This window comes from Zingiber officinale, chromosome 2B (genome assembly GCF_018446385.1).
Source record: "Zingiber officinale cultivar Zhangliang chromosome 2B, Zo_v1.1, whole genome shotgun sequence".
NCBI classification, from domain to species: domain Eukaryota; kingdom Viridiplantae; phylum Streptophyta; class Magnoliopsida; order Zingiberales; family Zingiberaceae; genus Zingiber; species Zingiber officinale.
This window is the reverse complement of record NC_055989.1, coordinates 72,804,395-72,822,600: the sequence shown is the minus strand read 5'-3', so window position 1 is coordinate 72,822,600 and position 18,206 is coordinate 72,804,395. Positions and strand designations below refer to the sequence as shown.

The 18,206-nt window shown below is 35.9% G+C and overlaps 2 protein-coding genes across 3 annotated transcripts in view; one reads left to right on the top strand and one right to left on the bottom strand.

Moving 5' to 3' along the window:
* LOC122045868 (protein virilizer homolog) overlaps window positions 1-9,668 on the top strand; it is a 39,236-nt gene extending 29,568 nt beyond the window's left edge. Inside the window, exons 26-31 of the mRNA XM_042606272.1 lie at window positions 5,916-6,084; window positions 6,251-6,320; window positions 6,396-7,693; window positions 7,812-8,645; window positions 8,727-8,798; window positions 9,273-9,668. Of these exons, the coding sequence (XP_042462206.1) occupies window positions 5,916-6,084; window positions 6,251-6,320; window positions 6,396-7,693; window positions 7,812-8,645; window positions 8,727-8,798; window positions 9,273-9,293 (2,464 nt within the window). The 3' untranslated portion in view covers window positions 9,294-9,668. The remainder of the gene's footprint in view (window positions 1-5,915; window positions 6,085-6,250; window positions 6,321-6,395; window positions 7,694-7,811; window positions 8,646-8,726; window positions 8,799-9,272) is intronic.
* A 384-nt stretch (window positions 9,669-10,052) lies between these two features.
* On the bottom strand, window positions 10,053-17,038 carry LOC122045867 (thylakoid lumenal 29 kDa protein, chloroplastic-like). Of its 2 annotated transcripts, none has more exons than XM_042606270.1 (11): window positions 16,851-17,038; window positions 16,630-16,749; window positions 14,862-14,946; window positions 14,761-14,795; window positions 14,594-14,659; window positions 14,449-14,489; window positions 14,202-14,332; window positions 13,720-13,826; window positions 11,996-12,133; window positions 11,231-11,365; window positions 10,053-10,427 (listed from the first exon to the last, which is right to left on the bottom strand). In XM_042606270.1, the coding sequence occupies exons 1-11, from the start codon at window positions 16,911-16,913 to the stop codon at window positions 10,317-10,319; spliced, it is 1,032 nt and encodes a 343-aa protein (XP_042462204.1). In that variant the 5' UTR covers window positions 16,914-17,038; the 3' UTR covers window positions 10,053-10,316. The 2 variants fall into 2 exon arrangements, with proteins under 2 accessions (XP_042462204.1, XP_042462205.1); XM_042606271.1 differs by having other exon boundaries at window positions 16,630-16,746.
* Between the last annotated feature and the right edge of the window lie 1,168 nt (window positions 17,039-18,206).

Sequence of the window (18,206 nt, the reverse complement as noted above, 5' to 3'; positions counted from 1 at the left end):
AATATCTATATAAAAAATTATAACAAAGATGTATAAGTATGACATTATCCAATTTTAACATAATTTCTCTACTTATAAAATAAATAACGAATATGCATAAAACAACGATAATAACTAACCTGATCTATGGTAAATTCGACTGTATAATCGCGACTATTGTTGGAGATACTCTTTCCACTAGGAACATTATTTTTAATTGACCAACTATCTGAAAATAAACTCAAATAGTCATCCATAATTTTCTTCTATGAATTACGAAAAGTAATGGCTAAGAAGATAACTATGTTTCAAGAAAAGAGAAGGAGAGGTTGAGAGGGAGATAGCAGTGGAGGGAGGTGTGACTGAAGAGTGACTAAAAATGAAGTGTGAGAGGAGGATTTAAAGGGGGAGGTTCTGACATGTGTCAAGAGTTGAAGGATGGGTAATTTAAGGGGAGGGGAGGTTCTGACATGTGTCAAGAATTGAAGGATGGGTAATTTAAGGGGAGGGGGGGTTCTGACATGTGTTAAGGGTTGGAGGGATAATTTAAAGGGAGAGGGGTGTTTTGACATATGTCAAGGATTGAAGGGTGGGTAATTTAAAGAGAGAGAAGTTCTGGCATGTGTCAAGGGTTGGAAGGGGGTAATTTAAAGGGATGAGAGATTTTGATATGTGTCAAGGGTTGGAAGGGGGGGAATTTAATGGGATGAGAGGTTCTGACATGTGTCAAGGATTAGAGGGTGAGTAATTTAAAGGGAGGGGAGGTTCTGATATATGTCAAGCGTTGAAGAGGGATAATTTAAAGGGAGGAGGGTGTTTTGACATGTGTCAATGGTTCGAGGATAGGTAATTTAAATGTATCAAGAGTTGAAGGAAGGGATGATTTAAAGGGAGAGAAGGTGCTGATGTGTGTCAAGAGTTGGATGAAGATAGTTTAAGTGTCGAATTAGGAAGGTAATTTAAAAGAAGGGAGAGATTATGACATATGTTAAAAATTAAATAAAATAAAAAAATAAATAAAATTGATAAAAAATAATAAATAAAATTAAATAAAAATTAATAAAATTGAAAAAAATACCAGTATTGATTGATGAAAAAAATAATAAATAAAATTGATTAAAAAAATAAAATTAAATAAAAATTAAATAAAATTGAAAAATAAAATATGGATGAAAATAATAATAAACAAAATTGATTAAAAAAATAAAATTAAATAAAAATTAAATAAAATTGAAAAAAATATAACTATGGAAAAAATAATAAATAAAATTAGTTAAAAAAATAAAACTAAATAAAAATTAAATAAAATTTAAAAATATATAAGTATTGATGAAATAAATAATAAATAAAATTAATTTAAAAAGTAAAATTAAAAAAAATAAAAAGAAGATAGAAGGTAGAAGTGTCATTTGAAAGGAGGTGCTGTAACATCTATGATCTTCAGTTGTCCTTTAATAACTTGCTGTTTTGATGACAAGGAAATGAATGCAGTTTGTGATAATAAATTTTTTTAGTATGTTGCCATCCTATCTGTTGCTTTGAGTTGTTTCAAATTAATTTTGCACTTGTTAGGCCTCATATTTACCATCAACTATCGTCCATGTTAAAGAAAATATGGTAACTATGCTTTGAGCTTCTGAGGTTTCTTAGTAGACATTCAAATGTCCCGGCTCAAAGTGATGAAGACACTTGGCATAACAATTTACTGCATTATTAACCGATGCTAGCACCAAGATCCCATGGACAAGAATTAAATACTTGAATTTGCACATAACAAGCACAAATTCACAGTCACTAGAAGTAAACTAAGCTGCAAGCAATTTATTTCATATCTTTCAACCACTTTGTCCTAAATTCTGGCACCCTTTTTTTCTGGATCCATCTCACATCAATAACTCAATCCCTTCCACCATTCCCCCAACAGATGTCGATTCAATTCTAACGGTTGCACTTATGCCATTTGTTTAGATTGTTTGTAACTAAAACACAACTATTAATAGCCAAACCTTATCCCACTAGATGGGGTTGACTATATGGATCGTTTTATGCCATTGAACTTTATCTCCTACTATATCATCATTTATACTTAAATAAATTTTATCTTATTTTTTTTTGTTACTAACCAAGTCTTTTTTGTACTTTTTCCTCGTTTGATATGCGTGTTTGTTATTGTTTCACATCGCTTAACTGGAGGAGCATTTATTGATTGTCTAAGTATATGCCTGCACCATCTTAAACGTGCCTCTCGTTTTCCCTCAACAGATGTAACTTTCTCTCTAATGTTCTCATTTTTTATTCTACTCATCCTCGTATGTCCACACATCCACTTTAGCATCCTCATCTCTGCGATTCTCATCTTCTGCTCATGTGTTCTAGTTATAACCCAACATTCAGCTCCATATAACATAGTATGTCTAACTATGATTTTATAGAACTTTCCTTTAAGTTTTAGAGGTACTTTACGGTTACATAAAATACTCGATGCTTTCCTCCATTTCAATTATCCTGCTTGTATTCTATGTAAGGCATCTTTCTCAATCCCTCCATCGTTTTGCAAAAATGATACTAAATATTTAAAACTCTCATTTCTGGATAACTCATTATCTCCTATCTTAACAATTGTCTCGTTATATTTAATATTGCTAAACTTAAATTTCATATATTCGGTCTTTATTCTACTAAGTCTAAAACCTTTCCCTTCTAGTGTTTTCCGTCCAAATTTTAGTTTAGCATTTACTCTTTCATTTGTTTATATACCAAAACAATATCATTTGCAAACAACATGCATCACGTTACCGTGTTTTGAATGTGTGTAGTGAGTCCGTCCATAATTAGGATAAAAAGATAGGGACTAAGGCTGATCCTTGATGTAACTTTATCTTTATTGGAAATGCTTCAGTTATTTTGCATGAAGTTTTTACTCTGGTCGTTATATTCTCGTGCATATCCTTAATTAGTTCAATATATGTTACGCTAACATCTCTCTTTTTTAACATTCTGCGTATAATTTCTCTTGGGTCTCTATCATAAGTTTTTCTAAGTCAATGAATACCATGTGTAGATTTTGTTTTTGCTCTCGATATTTTTCAATTAGTTATCTAAGAAGATGTATATGTTTTATTGTCGACCTTCCAGCCATGAACCCAAATTGATTTTCAGTCATCGTGGTTTCCTTAATTTTTTTATTATTTTTTCTCAAAGTTTTATGGTATTACTCATTAGTTTAATATTTCTATAATTTGTATAATTTTATGTCTCCCTTATTTTTATATAAAGGAACTAGAGTACTTATCCTCTAATTCAATATCATATTAAATAATTTTGTAAGTCATTTAATACCTTGTTTCCCTAAGAACTGTCATACCTCTATCGGAATATCATTTGATCAAACGATTTTTCCATTGTGCATCCCATTTATAGCTTGTTCTACTTCTGAAATTTGAATTCTACGATAAAAATTTAAATTTCTATACTTATTTTACCTATTTAAAATACCTAAGTTAAATTGGTCAGCTAAATCTTTATTAAAAAATTGATAAAATATCTCTTCCATCGTCCTTTTATTTCTCCATCGCTTACTATTATCCTATTACATTCATCTTTAATATATTTTATTTAGACTTGTCTTCCTTTCTCTTACTTAGCTATTATATAAATGCCTCTTTCCCCTTCTTTTGTATTTAATTTTTGATATAATCGTTCAAAAGTTTTATTCTTTGCTCATTCACTACTTTCTTAGTATTTGTTTTTTAGCTATTGTATATATTTTTAAAATTTTCCTCGTTGTTACGAATAAATAATTTTTTATAAGTTGTTTGTTTTTTCCTTCACTTTATCTTATACTTTCTCATTTTACCACAAGATTCTTTATTTAGTGGTGCATGTCTCTTTGACTCATCAAGTACACTTTTAGCTACTATTTTTAATTTTGATACCATCTTATCCCATGTCATATTAGAGTCACCATATATTTCACCTAATACTTGTACTCATGCCTTTTCCTTAAATATATTTTATTTCCCATCCTTTAACTTCCACCACTTAATTCTAGGAGTCGTATATATTTTCTTTCTATTGATATTATGCTTGAGGCGTATATTCAATATTACTGACCTATGTTGGGAAGTTAATTTGTGATTTATTATTCTCATTTTTGAATGTAATTAAGTGTTCTTCCCTTTTCTTCAAAAATGCATTAGCTAATATATAAGGTTATATTATATCACAAAATCTAATATAGTTTTCTCTTCATTTCTCGTTTCAAACCTATAACTCCCATGTACCCTCTTATATTCCTCATTTTTCATTCTGACATGCCCATTTAGATCCCCTCCTATTAAAATTATTTCATTTGATGGAATGTTTTGTAATACTTCATATAAGTCGTCCCAAAATTTTGATTTGATAGCTTCACAGAATCCTACTTGCTTGCAGTGCATATATGCTAATTATGTTCATAGTTTATTTCGCCATTATTATCTTAAGGGCTATAATTCGATCCTCTTTTCTAATTATTTCTACAACTTCATCCTTTTGCGAACTATCTATAACAATACCCACTTCATTTCTTGCTTTTCTCTTTCCAGTGTACCATAACTTAAAACTCGAGTTCTCTATCATCTTTGTCTTCTCCCCTACTCATTTTGTCTCTTGTACACATAAAATACTAATTCTTTTCTTAATCATCGTATCTACTACCTCCATTGATTTACCAGTCAGGTTTCCTATGTTCCAAATCTTATATTATTAGTTTTTCTATCATATTTGTTCTTATTCAACCTATGGTGTGAGAACTCTTGCCTATTTAACATTACACCCAAGTTCTCAGGGAGATGTAGTGGTCCTTGCTGATACATTACAGTCGGACCCTGCAATGCAAACTCTTGTATATTTAGCGCTACCCTCTAGTTTGGGAGATATAGCGGTCCTTGTCGAGACGTTAAAGTCGGATCCTGCAATGCGTTTCTTCCGGAGAATAGCATAGTATTAGCAAACAGTTTAATTGATACATTCATTAAACAACCATAGTTTTAATGCTACCTGACAACCTAGCGCAACCATTCCTTTATTCGGACTTGGGACCGGCCATGACTGGTTGGTCATAGGCGGAGGCGGAGTTTTTCTAACTAAAACACCATAGCAGAAATTTTAAAATATTCAAACAGCATTAAGAACAACAGTGGAAAACATTAACAAAAGCTTATCACAGTAAATTTCTGTGAAAAAATAGCGGATACCAGAATTTGAAGGGTTTAATAGAAAATTCTTGATCAAATCCAAGATTACAGACTAAAATTTCATAGTTTCATTGTTATATTATTGCTCAATCCATACAAAAATCTATAACAATTTTAAACATGACTGGTGATACCTTATCAAATTCTAGATAATTAAGAAATTCAAATATTAAACACAATAGAAGAGTACAAAAATCATTAAACATTATATACAAAAGAGTTCCATCAGATGTTCCTTCAATCATGGCCCTTGGAAATCTTTGTGAATTTCTAGCATAAGCATTAGTCACAATAATAGAATAAAGTTAAAATCATAAGCACCTTAATTAACTACAAAAAAATATCCAACAACTTATAAATTATCAATTGGTTTGATGTAGAGGGACTAAGACTATTTAGTTCATGACAGAGTATGACACTTAAAGGCCATCTTTTCGTGCATTTGGGGGGAAAAACATGAAAATCAAGAGAAGTGCGAGTAGTAATGTAATATATGCATAAACTCACTTTACAAAGTTATACATCTATAATATAATTGTCTGAGATGTATAACACTCAACTTATCCATTATTGGTTCCCTTTAGCCTTTAAGTGTCTTCATTTGTATTTCCATATTGTTTATTCTTCCTTATGGCATCCAAATTTCCATGTAAGGTATGTATGATGTTATGGTGTGTCATTTTGGTTATATTGCCTTAGGTTGGACGGAATCTCGATTTTAAAATGCCTTTTTGGGCTTTCATCTGATGTCAATCATACTGAAGATGAGAAGTTGAAAAATGTGTGTGATACAATTGAAAATTTGGAGCAGAAAATTATTGATGATGAGGATATAGCTCTATTGGTAGGAAAGGCAACACTCTGTCAGGTATGATTAGTATAATTTCTATTTTTTTTCCCTGAAATATTAGGTTATACGATTAAAATTTAGTACATATAGCATAAGTTACAATGAGGGATTATATTTATGTAGGCAACCCCAATAGTAGGGTATAATGGCTTTTTGTCTATTATTTGCACACTTTAACTTGCAGGTCAAGGATTCCTTAAAGTCGATGTTATCGTTATTGCAAGGCCCTTCCAGTTCTTTTGGCTCTGTTTCAGGTGAAGATTCTTATAACCCTTGTGTTATTGTTCAATCTTTACTTATTCCATCACTTATGATGCCATATTTGACAGAAATGTCAAGGTCTGATGAATTACCATTGTCAAACATTTGGATGTTGAACCAAGATGTTAAAGAAATTAGTAATGAATTTTCTACCGGAGAATTTGCAGAGAAATTCATGTGGGACTGTGTTGATTCTTCTCTTGATAGACAATTGACACCGGCCCTCTCTTCTAGAAGAAAATTGGCTTTGGCAGATGGACCAAACAAACGTGCACGTGAGAGCCTTGGGCCTGAAGCGGTTGGATCTAGTGCATTGTCTCGAGGAATGAGTATTGCTAGTGCTTCTTCAGCACCTACGCGGCGAGACACATTTCGCCATAGGAAGCCTAACACCAGTAGACCGCCTTCCATGCATGTTGATGATTATGTTGCTAGGGAGAGAAACATTGACGGTGCAAGTAATGGACCAAATGCAGGAAGTTCTGTTCGTGGGATTTCCATTAGTGGAAGACCTCCGTCGATACATGTGGATGAATTTATGGCAAGACAAAAGGAGCGCCAAAACACTATGAACACAGCAGTCGGTGATAGCTCACAGTTCAAGCACTTGATGCATGCCAATTCCAGCTATTCTGGTAAGCCAGATAAACCACAGCCAATGAAGACAGATCTAGACGATGATCTTCAAGGGATCAATATTGTGTTTGATGAGGAATCAGAATCTGACGAACAATTACCATTCCCTCAACCAGACGAAAGTTTGTGTCCCCCTGTTGTCATTGGAGAAAGTTCGCCAAGTTTGGTTGCTGCAGATATTGAAGGTGATGCAGACGAGACAACTCGGCTTTCTGTAGAACCACCTTCATCAAGTAGAGATGGAAGCTTACGTGCTGGTAATCCTTTAGGGAAATTAGCTTCAATGTCTGAAGTTCCAGCGTCTCAAGAAGTGCATGCTTCTTCAGAGAACTTTACTGGCATGGCTGGTGAAAATTCTTCTTGTGAGCAATCTGAGGAATCAAAATATGTGTCTCCTAATGATGGGTCAAGAATTTCTATTCACCATCTGTCAAAGACTATGGGATTTTCACACCACACACAGAATCTATCCCCTGCTGCACCTTTGTCATCCTCAACACTTCATCATAGTAACAGCCCACAGAGAGGTACTGACGGTTCCATATCTTCTGTATCACATGACAAATCAAGACTTCTAATGAACCAGCCTCCTTTGCCCCCAATGCCCCCTCCTGTTGCTGCATCAACTCACATTTTAGAGCCTGCTGGAAGCCACACATTGCCTTTCTCAAACAGTGGAAGGGATATGCAACCTCCAATCCCTTCAGGATACCCTCCACGATTTTTTGATGTAGGTATCAGCAAATTTTATAATATGACCACATCTGTAATAATGATGAACTTTTTATAACTCAGAGGTTACCTTTTTGATTATTTGGGAAAATGAGCTCTCTATTTTTGTTTTGCAGCCTCAATCAGATAATGCACCATCAACTAGCAGTAGTTCATTTGCAAATGCTCAGCCTGGTGTTGATTCCAAGTTACATTGGAATATGACGTCTAGCAGTAGATTTCGTTCTGACAGCTTTACTTCTACTACCTCAGTACAATCAGTGCCGCCTCTCCCTCCTGTGCCACCACCATTCTCTGCTTCAGTTAATCATTCATCTAAAATATTTTCTGGTTCCCAGGCTCAAGTTAGCAATCCAATAACCAATTCCGGAGCCCAGACTCATATAGCTTCCAATAACCTGAATAGCACAAATTATGGAGCTTTGTCTGTATCTGGAAATAGCTTCACATCTTATTCGTTACCTATGTTTTCACCTCCTTTATTTATAAACCGGCCTGCTTCTGTATCTGGGACATTTTTCAGTTCATCGTCGATGCAGAATATCCAAAACACATCTAGCCTTTCACAACATTTTACTGGCTCTCAGTTTGCTTTGCAGTCTGTACTACCCCGGCCACCACCACCTCAACCACAATTGCCACGCCCTGCTCAGCAACTTGCACTGCCCAATCAACATTTGCAAACCCAATCTGATCAAGCCATACAGCTTCAGCAAAATCCTGTCCAAGTTCAGGTTAATCAATTGCAGGTTCCCCAGCAAATTCAGGTTCCACGAGTACAACTTTATTATCAAACACAACAACAGGAATCTCTCTTGCAACCCACGCAGTCAATGCTTGAGCAAGTTCAACAACCGGCTCAAAATCTCCAAGCTGAAAATTCCCAATTTCAACAAAAAGATTCAGGGATGACTTTGCAGCAATATTTTTCTTCTCCCGAAGCCATCCAGGTGTCTGTCTGATACTAAGTTGTATTTTCCATGGTCTTGTATTTTTTGCTCCTGCGTCTGAGTTTTTTTTTGGTTTGCTAGTCCTTGCTGAGTGACCGGGACAAGCTTTGCCAGCTTTTGGAGCAGCATCCAAAGTTAATGCAAATGCTTCAGGTTTCATCCATGTCCAACTTTATCTCAATTCATTTTCTTTTACTAGTAAACTATGAGATGATCTTGTCTTCTTTACTCAAGTATTTTATTACAAAACAGTTAAAAAATTGTGCTACTTGGCATTCAAGCTTCATTTTCGTAGTTAAGATGCAGCTGTCATGGTTACATACTTATGAATGCTCCACCTTTCATTAATTGTTCAATATATTCCCATTTCTACAATTTGAATGGTCTTCAAACCTAGAACTGCTAATGGTTGTCCTATTCTGTTCTATTTCCTGTTTTCAAAATTTGATCAGACTGGCTGGTTCCACTTTTTAATCTTGAACCTGAAGCAAAACCATATCCTGGTTGAACCAGATTATGCCCAGCTAACTGGAAAAACTGGAACTGAAAGTGCCACTTGTTCACCTACCCCAGTTTTAACAACACCGATCCTGATTCTGTCTGATTGTTCCAACTTTGCTCATGCAGGAACGACTAGGCCAACAGTAGACCTTAGAAAAGGAACCGAGAATGCGTGTTTCTTCTATAAGCCAAATGAAGTTAGAATCCTAGCAATGCATTTTGTGCGATTTTCGGCAGAAGCAGACAGAAGGCTTCCTCCATGTCACCCTGCAAAAACAATAAATATCTATTTTTTTTTACGTGTTCAAACATTTTTGTACATTATTCGTGCAGTTGTAATATTTGTGTTCAATCCTGTTGGGAATTTTCCCATCTGGGTGACTTGTATTACTCGAATTTCTCCCATGGAATTTTTAGGGAGCATAGGTTAAAGACAATGGTGGGCGCATGTTTACAAACGAGACAAAATCCCACATGTGAATTCTCAACGATTCTGGTTTATCTCACAATCTTTTGTTTGTATTTTTTTTTTTACATTGTTGCATGATCTATTACAAGTTAGAAGTACTTGTTAATCTTAAATGCTTAAATCTAAGCTAATAACAGTTCATTCAGCGTCATTTTTTTGTATTAATGTATAGAACTAAACTGAAATGTTATGTTGCAACATATTACTTTTCATATCATAATGGGTGTTTAGAAATGTTTAATGATCCAAATTATGCACATTTTTGTTTCTTTTTATAATTTAGGTAGATAATTTTTCCTCGAAATCATTTACCAAGTAGATTTTGAGTATAATTTATGCACATTAAAAGTTGATTTCTACAATATTCGTCCGGTTTGAGGTACCAAATGAGACTTACCAAACCATGCACGATTGTGAAGATCTCATGAGACCAAAAGTTAAAAACTCGTACTCGAGTTAAAAAAACACATCTAAACAAGTCTGAAACAGAACAAGCTTAATATCATTGTTGGTTTGTAGAGAAATTGCCATCACTAATGTTTTCCCTAGAACAAGGGACTATATTTATATAATAACTAAGTTTTACAACTTGAGAAGAACAACAAAACTTCCATTGCCAAGAATTGCGCTGCCTATACCAATGCTCCAAGCTTTATGCATAAATACCCACTAATCACAGAGGCAAGCACCTAAGAGTTTCTTCACAATTTTAATTTGCTCAACTCGATCTTCTTCGGAGGATATGTGTATGCTTCATAATCTATTTGCTGGCCTAGAGTGCTCAGTTTTGTGAGTGTTGTTATAAGATCAACCTGAAATGAACGACAACCATTAGATCACAACAGTGGTAATGAATTTTTGCAAGTATGTGCACCTACTAAAGAAACCTATCACTGTTGGTTAAGAAGGGATCAAATTTAATGACGTAGGAGGATCTATGTGACATAAAAGTTTGCTTCTTCTTCTTTGTTTTGTCAAATATGCTTTTCTTACCCAAGTCAACCCTCCAAAATATATATTATGAACGCGGAACAAGCAGACTCATCAGTGGGGCCAGACAAATAATCGAGCACACCACTCAGGCTGAGTGCATCGCTCAAGCAAATCAAGCAGAGCAAAGTGATTGGGCTAGTTGAGCTGAACGAACCAATCAAGCAGAGATGGTCAGGCAATCCTGTTGAGCCATGATAGATGAAGGATCCAAGACGGACTAGTTAAGCTAAACGAGCCAAACAAGCCAAAAAAAAAAAAATGGTCAAACTGAGCTAACAAACTAGTCAAGTTGCTTGGATTGCAGATGCAAGCTGATCGAAAGCAGTTGGGAGGGGCATGCCAAACGAGTTAAGCAGATCAGTTTGTGTAGGGGGATGACTGTTGGGTTCGATGGGTCTGTCACATCTGGAACCAATAGGCTGGGTAGGTGATATAGATCAATCACATTGAACTGGGTTTCATTTGAAGAACACAATCAATTTTTTGTTCGACATGAAATTTCTACAGTAAACAAAAAGAAAATAACCCTAAGACTAAGAATAGCCAGTTGTAGTAGGAACAGTAAAATGACAAAGGCTAATAAAAACAATTGCTGAAGTTTAGTATTCGTAATTATAATCACCTCATAATCGGTTTGAGATACAGTTTCTCGGCTTCGTTGATACTTCTCAACCCATGGTCGGACATCAGGATCAGTTGACAAAAAGCTCTCTGTTGCCAACTGATCAGGACCGAGAAATGCAGACATCACTGCAAGCTGCAAAATTGTGAACTAATTCTTAAGAAATATATGAGCAAAAAGTTTAAAAATAAATTGAGGGATATATATACTGATGGAGAGATCCAAAGAATTCAGATGTCGATTACTAGAGTTAATCCTAGATTCTAGAGGAAAGAAAGTATGTTGGACGCTCAAAAGAATTTTGCAAATGTGCTATCATTTATACTAAAAAGGATGCTCTTATCTCACAGAATCATATTAGGAGAATGATTTGCATGTTGAAAATCCTAGATGAGCAGTTCTTGTTGGGTCTTGATATGGCAGGAGTTGTCCCCTTGGGACGGTGTGGTGGTCAAGACATGGGGTGTTGCCACATTAGGTCATGGGGTCGAAACTCGGCGCATCCGAGCATATCTTCCCTCATGCCTTGGCTCAGGGATGGCCCAGGGATAGGTTGGTGGGGGCGCTGGGGTGAGTGAATCGTCTTTTGCCACATTGATACGATAGGACTTTTGTTGAAGAGTTAGCAGGGCATAAATAGAAACTAGATGTCCTGACAAATCTTATTAAATGATATCAGTTTTTTTATCAGATGTTGGTCTGGAATTGAAATTTTGAACATCTAAATAAGTTGCAAATGGCGGCTAAATTTTGTAAGGAAAGTACCTGGCGAGGACCAAAGCCAATGGCAATGAACTTTTCTTTCATTTCCTGAACGGAAGCCTTGTTCCATTGAGGGATTCTTCCTTCTGGATCAGGAGCCTCAGCATCTTTTCGCCCAAATTGTCTGTCAAACAAGCCCCACTGAACAAATGGGAAAGGTGCATCATTTCATCTTCAGAATGTTTTAACACAGCTCATCAAATAGAGAATTTCAACACAGTTCATCTAATACAGGTTCTCCACTCACATCTCTACTTTCTCTGTATTAAATGATTCAATTCTTATTGAATGTACCAAAGATGACCTCAATTTTCTTTCAGAAACTGTGGAGGCATCAGTCAATTCCCATGAAAAGGTAAACTGAAAATTGAATTAAAAATTAAAAACTCTGCAGCATGATCAGCTTGCTGATGAAATATCTGTAAGATTTACCGGCAGTAGGGACACAGTATATTTAACAATGACTCCCACATAAAAAGATGCTGCATCTCTTTAAAAAATAAAAAAGATTGTGTAATGATTTGACACCAGCGTGACGTTAAAAACTACAACAAAATTAGCATCCTCTATATTGGAGTAAATGGAATTAAGGAGATAGATCGCAACTTAGCATTTGTTCCTCCAGCACAATGGTGCTTAGCACTTGAGGTTGAAATTCAATAGTGAACTGAAGGGGGTTCTTACCAACAGTTGTTAATACCAATACACGAGACTAAAAGTCTAGAGGATTTTGCCCACAGAAGACATAGTGGATCATAATAGAAAGGATAAACATACCAATCATGAATTGGGGCATTATCCAGTCATAAGAATCATAATAATATCTAATATCTGGCAGATCCAGCTGCTATTTAAAACAAATTGATGGATATCTTCACTGATTTTGCTAATGCGTGCTCAACTGGTGCACTGTAACACAGTTTTTTCTTGAATCATTCTTAAAAATTGGATGGAAGTTGTTACTTGTCATCCATATATTTCATAAACAATGATAAATTTTACTGATAAACAATTCACTGCCCTCTTTCTTTATCATGTATCAGTTCATAGGTGCATGCTATTTTATTAGAAAAGGATATGCGATAATGAGGAGAATAGGAGAGAATGAATTTGATACAGGAAGAAAGAAGGGGGTGAAAAAATAGAGGAAAACGGAGGAAGAAGAAAAGAATGAAGAAGAGGAGGATAGAAAGGGGTGAAAAAAATAGAGGAAAACGGAGGAAGAAGAAAAGAGCAAAGAAGAGGAGAATAGATAACCAAAAAAAGAATATTACAGAAAGAAGACGAGAGATTTCAAGAATATTTCAATTCATAATTCTCACATTGCCTTCCAATCTATAGGTGGAGGTTTTGCACCCAAAATCAAAAGGCATGACATTGTAAAAAGACATCAACTTATGAGAATCATGGGGACCTCAGCAATTGATTATTCTATCCATTATTACAATAACAAAATAAAATAAATGAAATGATATAAAATTCAAATATGTCTCTAGATACCAGAGAAAAAAGATGTTTACACTAGATGAATCAACCCACGCTCTTAGTCAAGTAGGTTACTTGAGATATTGGTTACAAATGAATCAACCCATGTTCTAAATCAAGTAAGTTTCTTGAGGTGTTGTCATTTGATCATGATGAACTTATTAGCATTTCTAGGGGAGGATAAGAAAATAGTATTAACTCTTTTTGGAAAAATAAATAAATTTCTCATTTAAGGAACCAACCTGACCATTAGAGCCATATACCGAATAAAGAAATATTCCTTTGTCTTCCTTCCCTCCACATTTCTTGATTGCAGAATCAATAAAGGTTTTCTTTAAAGCTGATTGGGCTGTGTTTATAGAGTTCATTAAAGTCAAATAAAAGTCCATTATAAATGCTGCAAATTCAATGGAAATTATAATACAAACATACAAGTGACTGAGGTCACTAAACTATGACCATATCACTTCGCTCTAAATATTATCAGCACAGGTTCCAAGTTATCAATCCTTAATATGGAAGCATTGTAGATAAGAAATGAAAAAAGTAGTCCTAACTCCTAAAGCCTGCTATTTTTTCATAAAGGATATATCATAAAAACTGCACATTGTAGATTAAGATGATAAACTTTAATATACTGTCTTCGAAGCAGAAGATCTTGGACATTCTATGTAAGAATTAGTATCTTTTCAATATATTGCTTCTACACTAACAATTAGCTCACCAGCATACTGGATAAGGTCTGCAAATGAAATTGGACCACCTTTGGAATATGAGTCTATCTCTTTCTTGGCATCAACTAGGAGATCCAATGAAGCAGAAAGCCCGCTATTTTCAGGTCTCCCTATTTCAGGGCTAATGAGAAGGAAAAAGGATTAATGGAAGAATCTGGTTATGCAACCAAATCTGAGAGTAGAAGATACAGAAAATCTATAGAAATGAGACTTTTTTGTGTGTAATCATACACATACCTTAAGCGAATTGATCCATTGGGGCCTCCAGATTTTGTAGCCTAGAAATATACTTTCAAACTCAGCTGACTGCACAGCTTAACTGTATTACATGAAATGAAAGGAAAAGTATCCTCCTATCTTGGATGAGTAATAGAGGTGTTACCTTGTCATATGTCATGGCATCATTCAGTGCGAGAATAAGTATGGATGGAATAAGATCTGAATGTTCCTTTAAATGATGCAAAAAAAAGTAAACATCTCAGGATATACCAGATTCAAAATTTAGCCCATCATTGATATGAGGCTTGACAAAGCTTATGTTACAGCTACCTTTATAGCTTTAGAGAGAGTATCTTTGATACTTGCTGCAACCAAAATAAAAGGAAACTTAATCCTGAGAAAATGTGCTTACTTCAAAAAGTGAAGCTTACATTGGAACTCAGAACGCTGCCGACGTTGAATCAAATCAGCAGCATAGGAAACTTCGGCGAATGGCCCTGAGGTTGCAACCAATTCCTATTTGGCACAATTAGCATAGGGTCATTGATCTTTCTTTCAATGCATCAACAGGTTTTTGCATAACAGGAACAAGTAATGCAAAAGCATAATCATAGCCCAAGAATGTGTCTGATTTCACAAGGGAAGAACCAGCTCTAGCAATATTAAATCAGAATGTGGGACATGAATAAAAAATATTATTATTTCTTTTTGCAATATTCAATCTTCTACTAATAGCAAGTACATTGCGTGGAATTTGCAAGGAATAGAGGTTATTCTTGTTTACAATGTAGAAACAAGTTTCTGGAATGGAATATAATAAAAAAACATCATTTCTTCATTTTCTTCAACAAAGAGGAAGGTCAGGGGAATTCACAAGGGATAAAGATTATTCTTGTTTACACGCCTAGATTCTCTTACATTCTCGAACATGGGTGGAGGCATGGGCCCAGATAAAGCTCTGCCCATGTGCCCCAAAACCTATTTTCTCATCAATTTTATGCCCACCACTTAGAAAATTACAATTTCTCTAGGCATCATCTTAACATTTCCATGTGTTTGATTTTTGATATTTAATCAGTTGACGCCATAAGCTATGGTAAAAAAACCACCAATTCAATTGATAATAAATAACTAAATTGGTGGCTTTTGAGAAACACACCAATTAAGTCAAGTCGATTGAGCACAATAACGAACTTAAATTGTTAGACCATTGATAATCAATTTAATCAACAAAAATTCATGTGGTCAAAAACCGCTTTGAGATCAAATTCAAACGATAAAAACATTAAGATCAAAATAAATTGAACGATGAAAAATAATATATGGAAGAAAAGCTTACTGCTATTATGTGAAAATTTTGTAGCGAAATCTGAGATCCATTGTCATCGATCAAACATCTTTTGCGCACCATAAGATGAACGATGCGAACCGGGTTTTGGGCCTTCCAACACCCCCCAGAAGCGGCGGCGGCGACAACGCTACTGATGAGGCAGAAGCCTCGACCCAAAGGGACCCAGGTCGGATCTAGGAGTGAGGACACCACCCTCGAGCGAGAACCACTAGTTCCTCCATCCCTTTCTTATGTTGGTTAGTTGTAAATTTAAACACGACATTAACATTTTCTGTATCATTTTTTTTTGTTTCACAAATAAGTTTTTTATTAATGTCATTATATTTAAATATTAATTAATTAAACATATTAATCTTATGATTTAATTTTTTACATTAAACCTAAACTTCTCGTTCATCACCTTCCCTCTTGTAGCAAGCAAGGAATTCTGCTCTAAGGTAATTCTATACTTTTTTTTTATTCAACTAAAAAAATGCAAGGCAGCGATGTGGTAGTCTCTCGAGCCGCCTGGCGCAATGATAAAGTTGTTGTCATGTGACCTAGAGGTCGTAGATTCAAGTCTCGAAAACAACCTCTTGCAAAGCAGGGAAAGACAGTGTACAATAGACTCTTTCATGTGACCCCGTATTGGCGGGGCTTCTTGCACCTGGCCACCCTTATTAACTATATATATTATATTGTTGGCAACACTGAACTCAGATCCTAGCTCCGCCCCTATTCTTGGACATTGAAGGAACATATAGCTACACAGACACTACCTAAACAATCTTTTATTATGCTCCAAGCAGATGAGATACATGAATAACAAGCAGATGGGATCCAAATGCAGCCGAAAATGATAGACATACCATGCCAACTGCAGCACCCAAGCATTTAAGAACATCCCTTCTAGTCGGCAGGCATCTTTCGCCTGCGTCGGCAAGGGCAAAGTCATCGGCTTTGAGATAGCAGCAAACCCCTCTTTGCTTCTATCAGGTAATAGGGCAAAAAAACAACAAACTTAGTGCAATCCACACAAATGCACATCAAAGCGGCAAGAGAATGCAAAGCAAGAGAGTCGCAAGCATACTAGAAGAGAGCGAGGACGGAAGCGGAGTAAAGTCGGGGCGGAGAGGAAGGAAACTGCCGCCATTCTTCGAATTGATGCTTCACTGCGACACCACGCGCTAGGTTTCGCTCATGGCGTCGAAGCGGACGGATAGCGAAGCGTAATCTTCTTATCGCGAAAGGACCCAAATAGGCGACGGACGCTTGGCGTCAACCACCTCACTCCCTTATCCAATTCGTATATATCGTTATTAATAGTATATTAATGAATATTTATAAATAAATCAATCTGTATCAACTATTTATATATTCAAATTTCATTGCAAACTGTTTTTTAAAGAAATTTTTAATTGAATTCATGCATCAATATTAATTTTAGCCCAACTAACTAACTAACTCACTAAAGAAATATGATAACAAGAGGACCCTGAGTGCAGTGCTTGTTATATTAGGTTGACAAGATAATAAAATATTATTTCTACAAACGAAGACTAGTAAATCCATAACAATTAGAAGGAGATTCTAGGCGATGCACCAACTTCTTTGTCATTGTTTTTGCATTGCATTGTGCTTGTAAATACTGCCTGACCGACCCTCTCCTTCTACAACATCACCTGTTGTATGTATGATACAAGATTTGAAATCAACCACTCATAGAGAGGATCGATACGTTAGTAAAAGAAGTTTGTTTTTTTATTATCGATCCTCTCATTTAATATGGGTAACACATTACAATAAGTCCACATTTTATTATCGGGACACATTGACTAATTTCGCGGTTGTTTGACGCCTTAACTACACCCTCACCTAAGATCTGTTAGGGATTGTTAGATATTGTTTCTTTGACGCTAACCTTAGCTTGCCTGTTATTCTGCTGCACGCTCCGTGTGATTTGGTGCGGCGCTCATCAAAATTAGTGCTGGATCGATCCATTGATCGATCCAACGGGGCTGAATCGATCCACTGATCGATTCATCCCTAGCAGGCGCGAGAAGACAAAGCGGGCCAAAATCGTTGTCGATTCTGGCCGCGATCCGGTCGGAATCCGATCGGATCGCGATCGGATTCTGGCCAGATGGAGGCTGGAATCTGGCCGTTTCGTGATCAAAATCGACCGCGACGCTAGCAGACGTAGCGCTGCCAATTCTGGCAACGATCGGATTCCGACCGGATCACGGCTAGAATCGACGGCGATTCTGGCCCGCTTCATCTTCTCGCGTCTACAGCCCCGCTTCGTCTTCTCGCGCCTACTGGATCGATCCACCGATCGATCTAGCGAGGGTGAATCGATCAGTGGATCGATCCACCACACCGATCCATACGAATGTGTGTCGTAGGATAATATTTTTCCGTATATATATATATATATATATATATA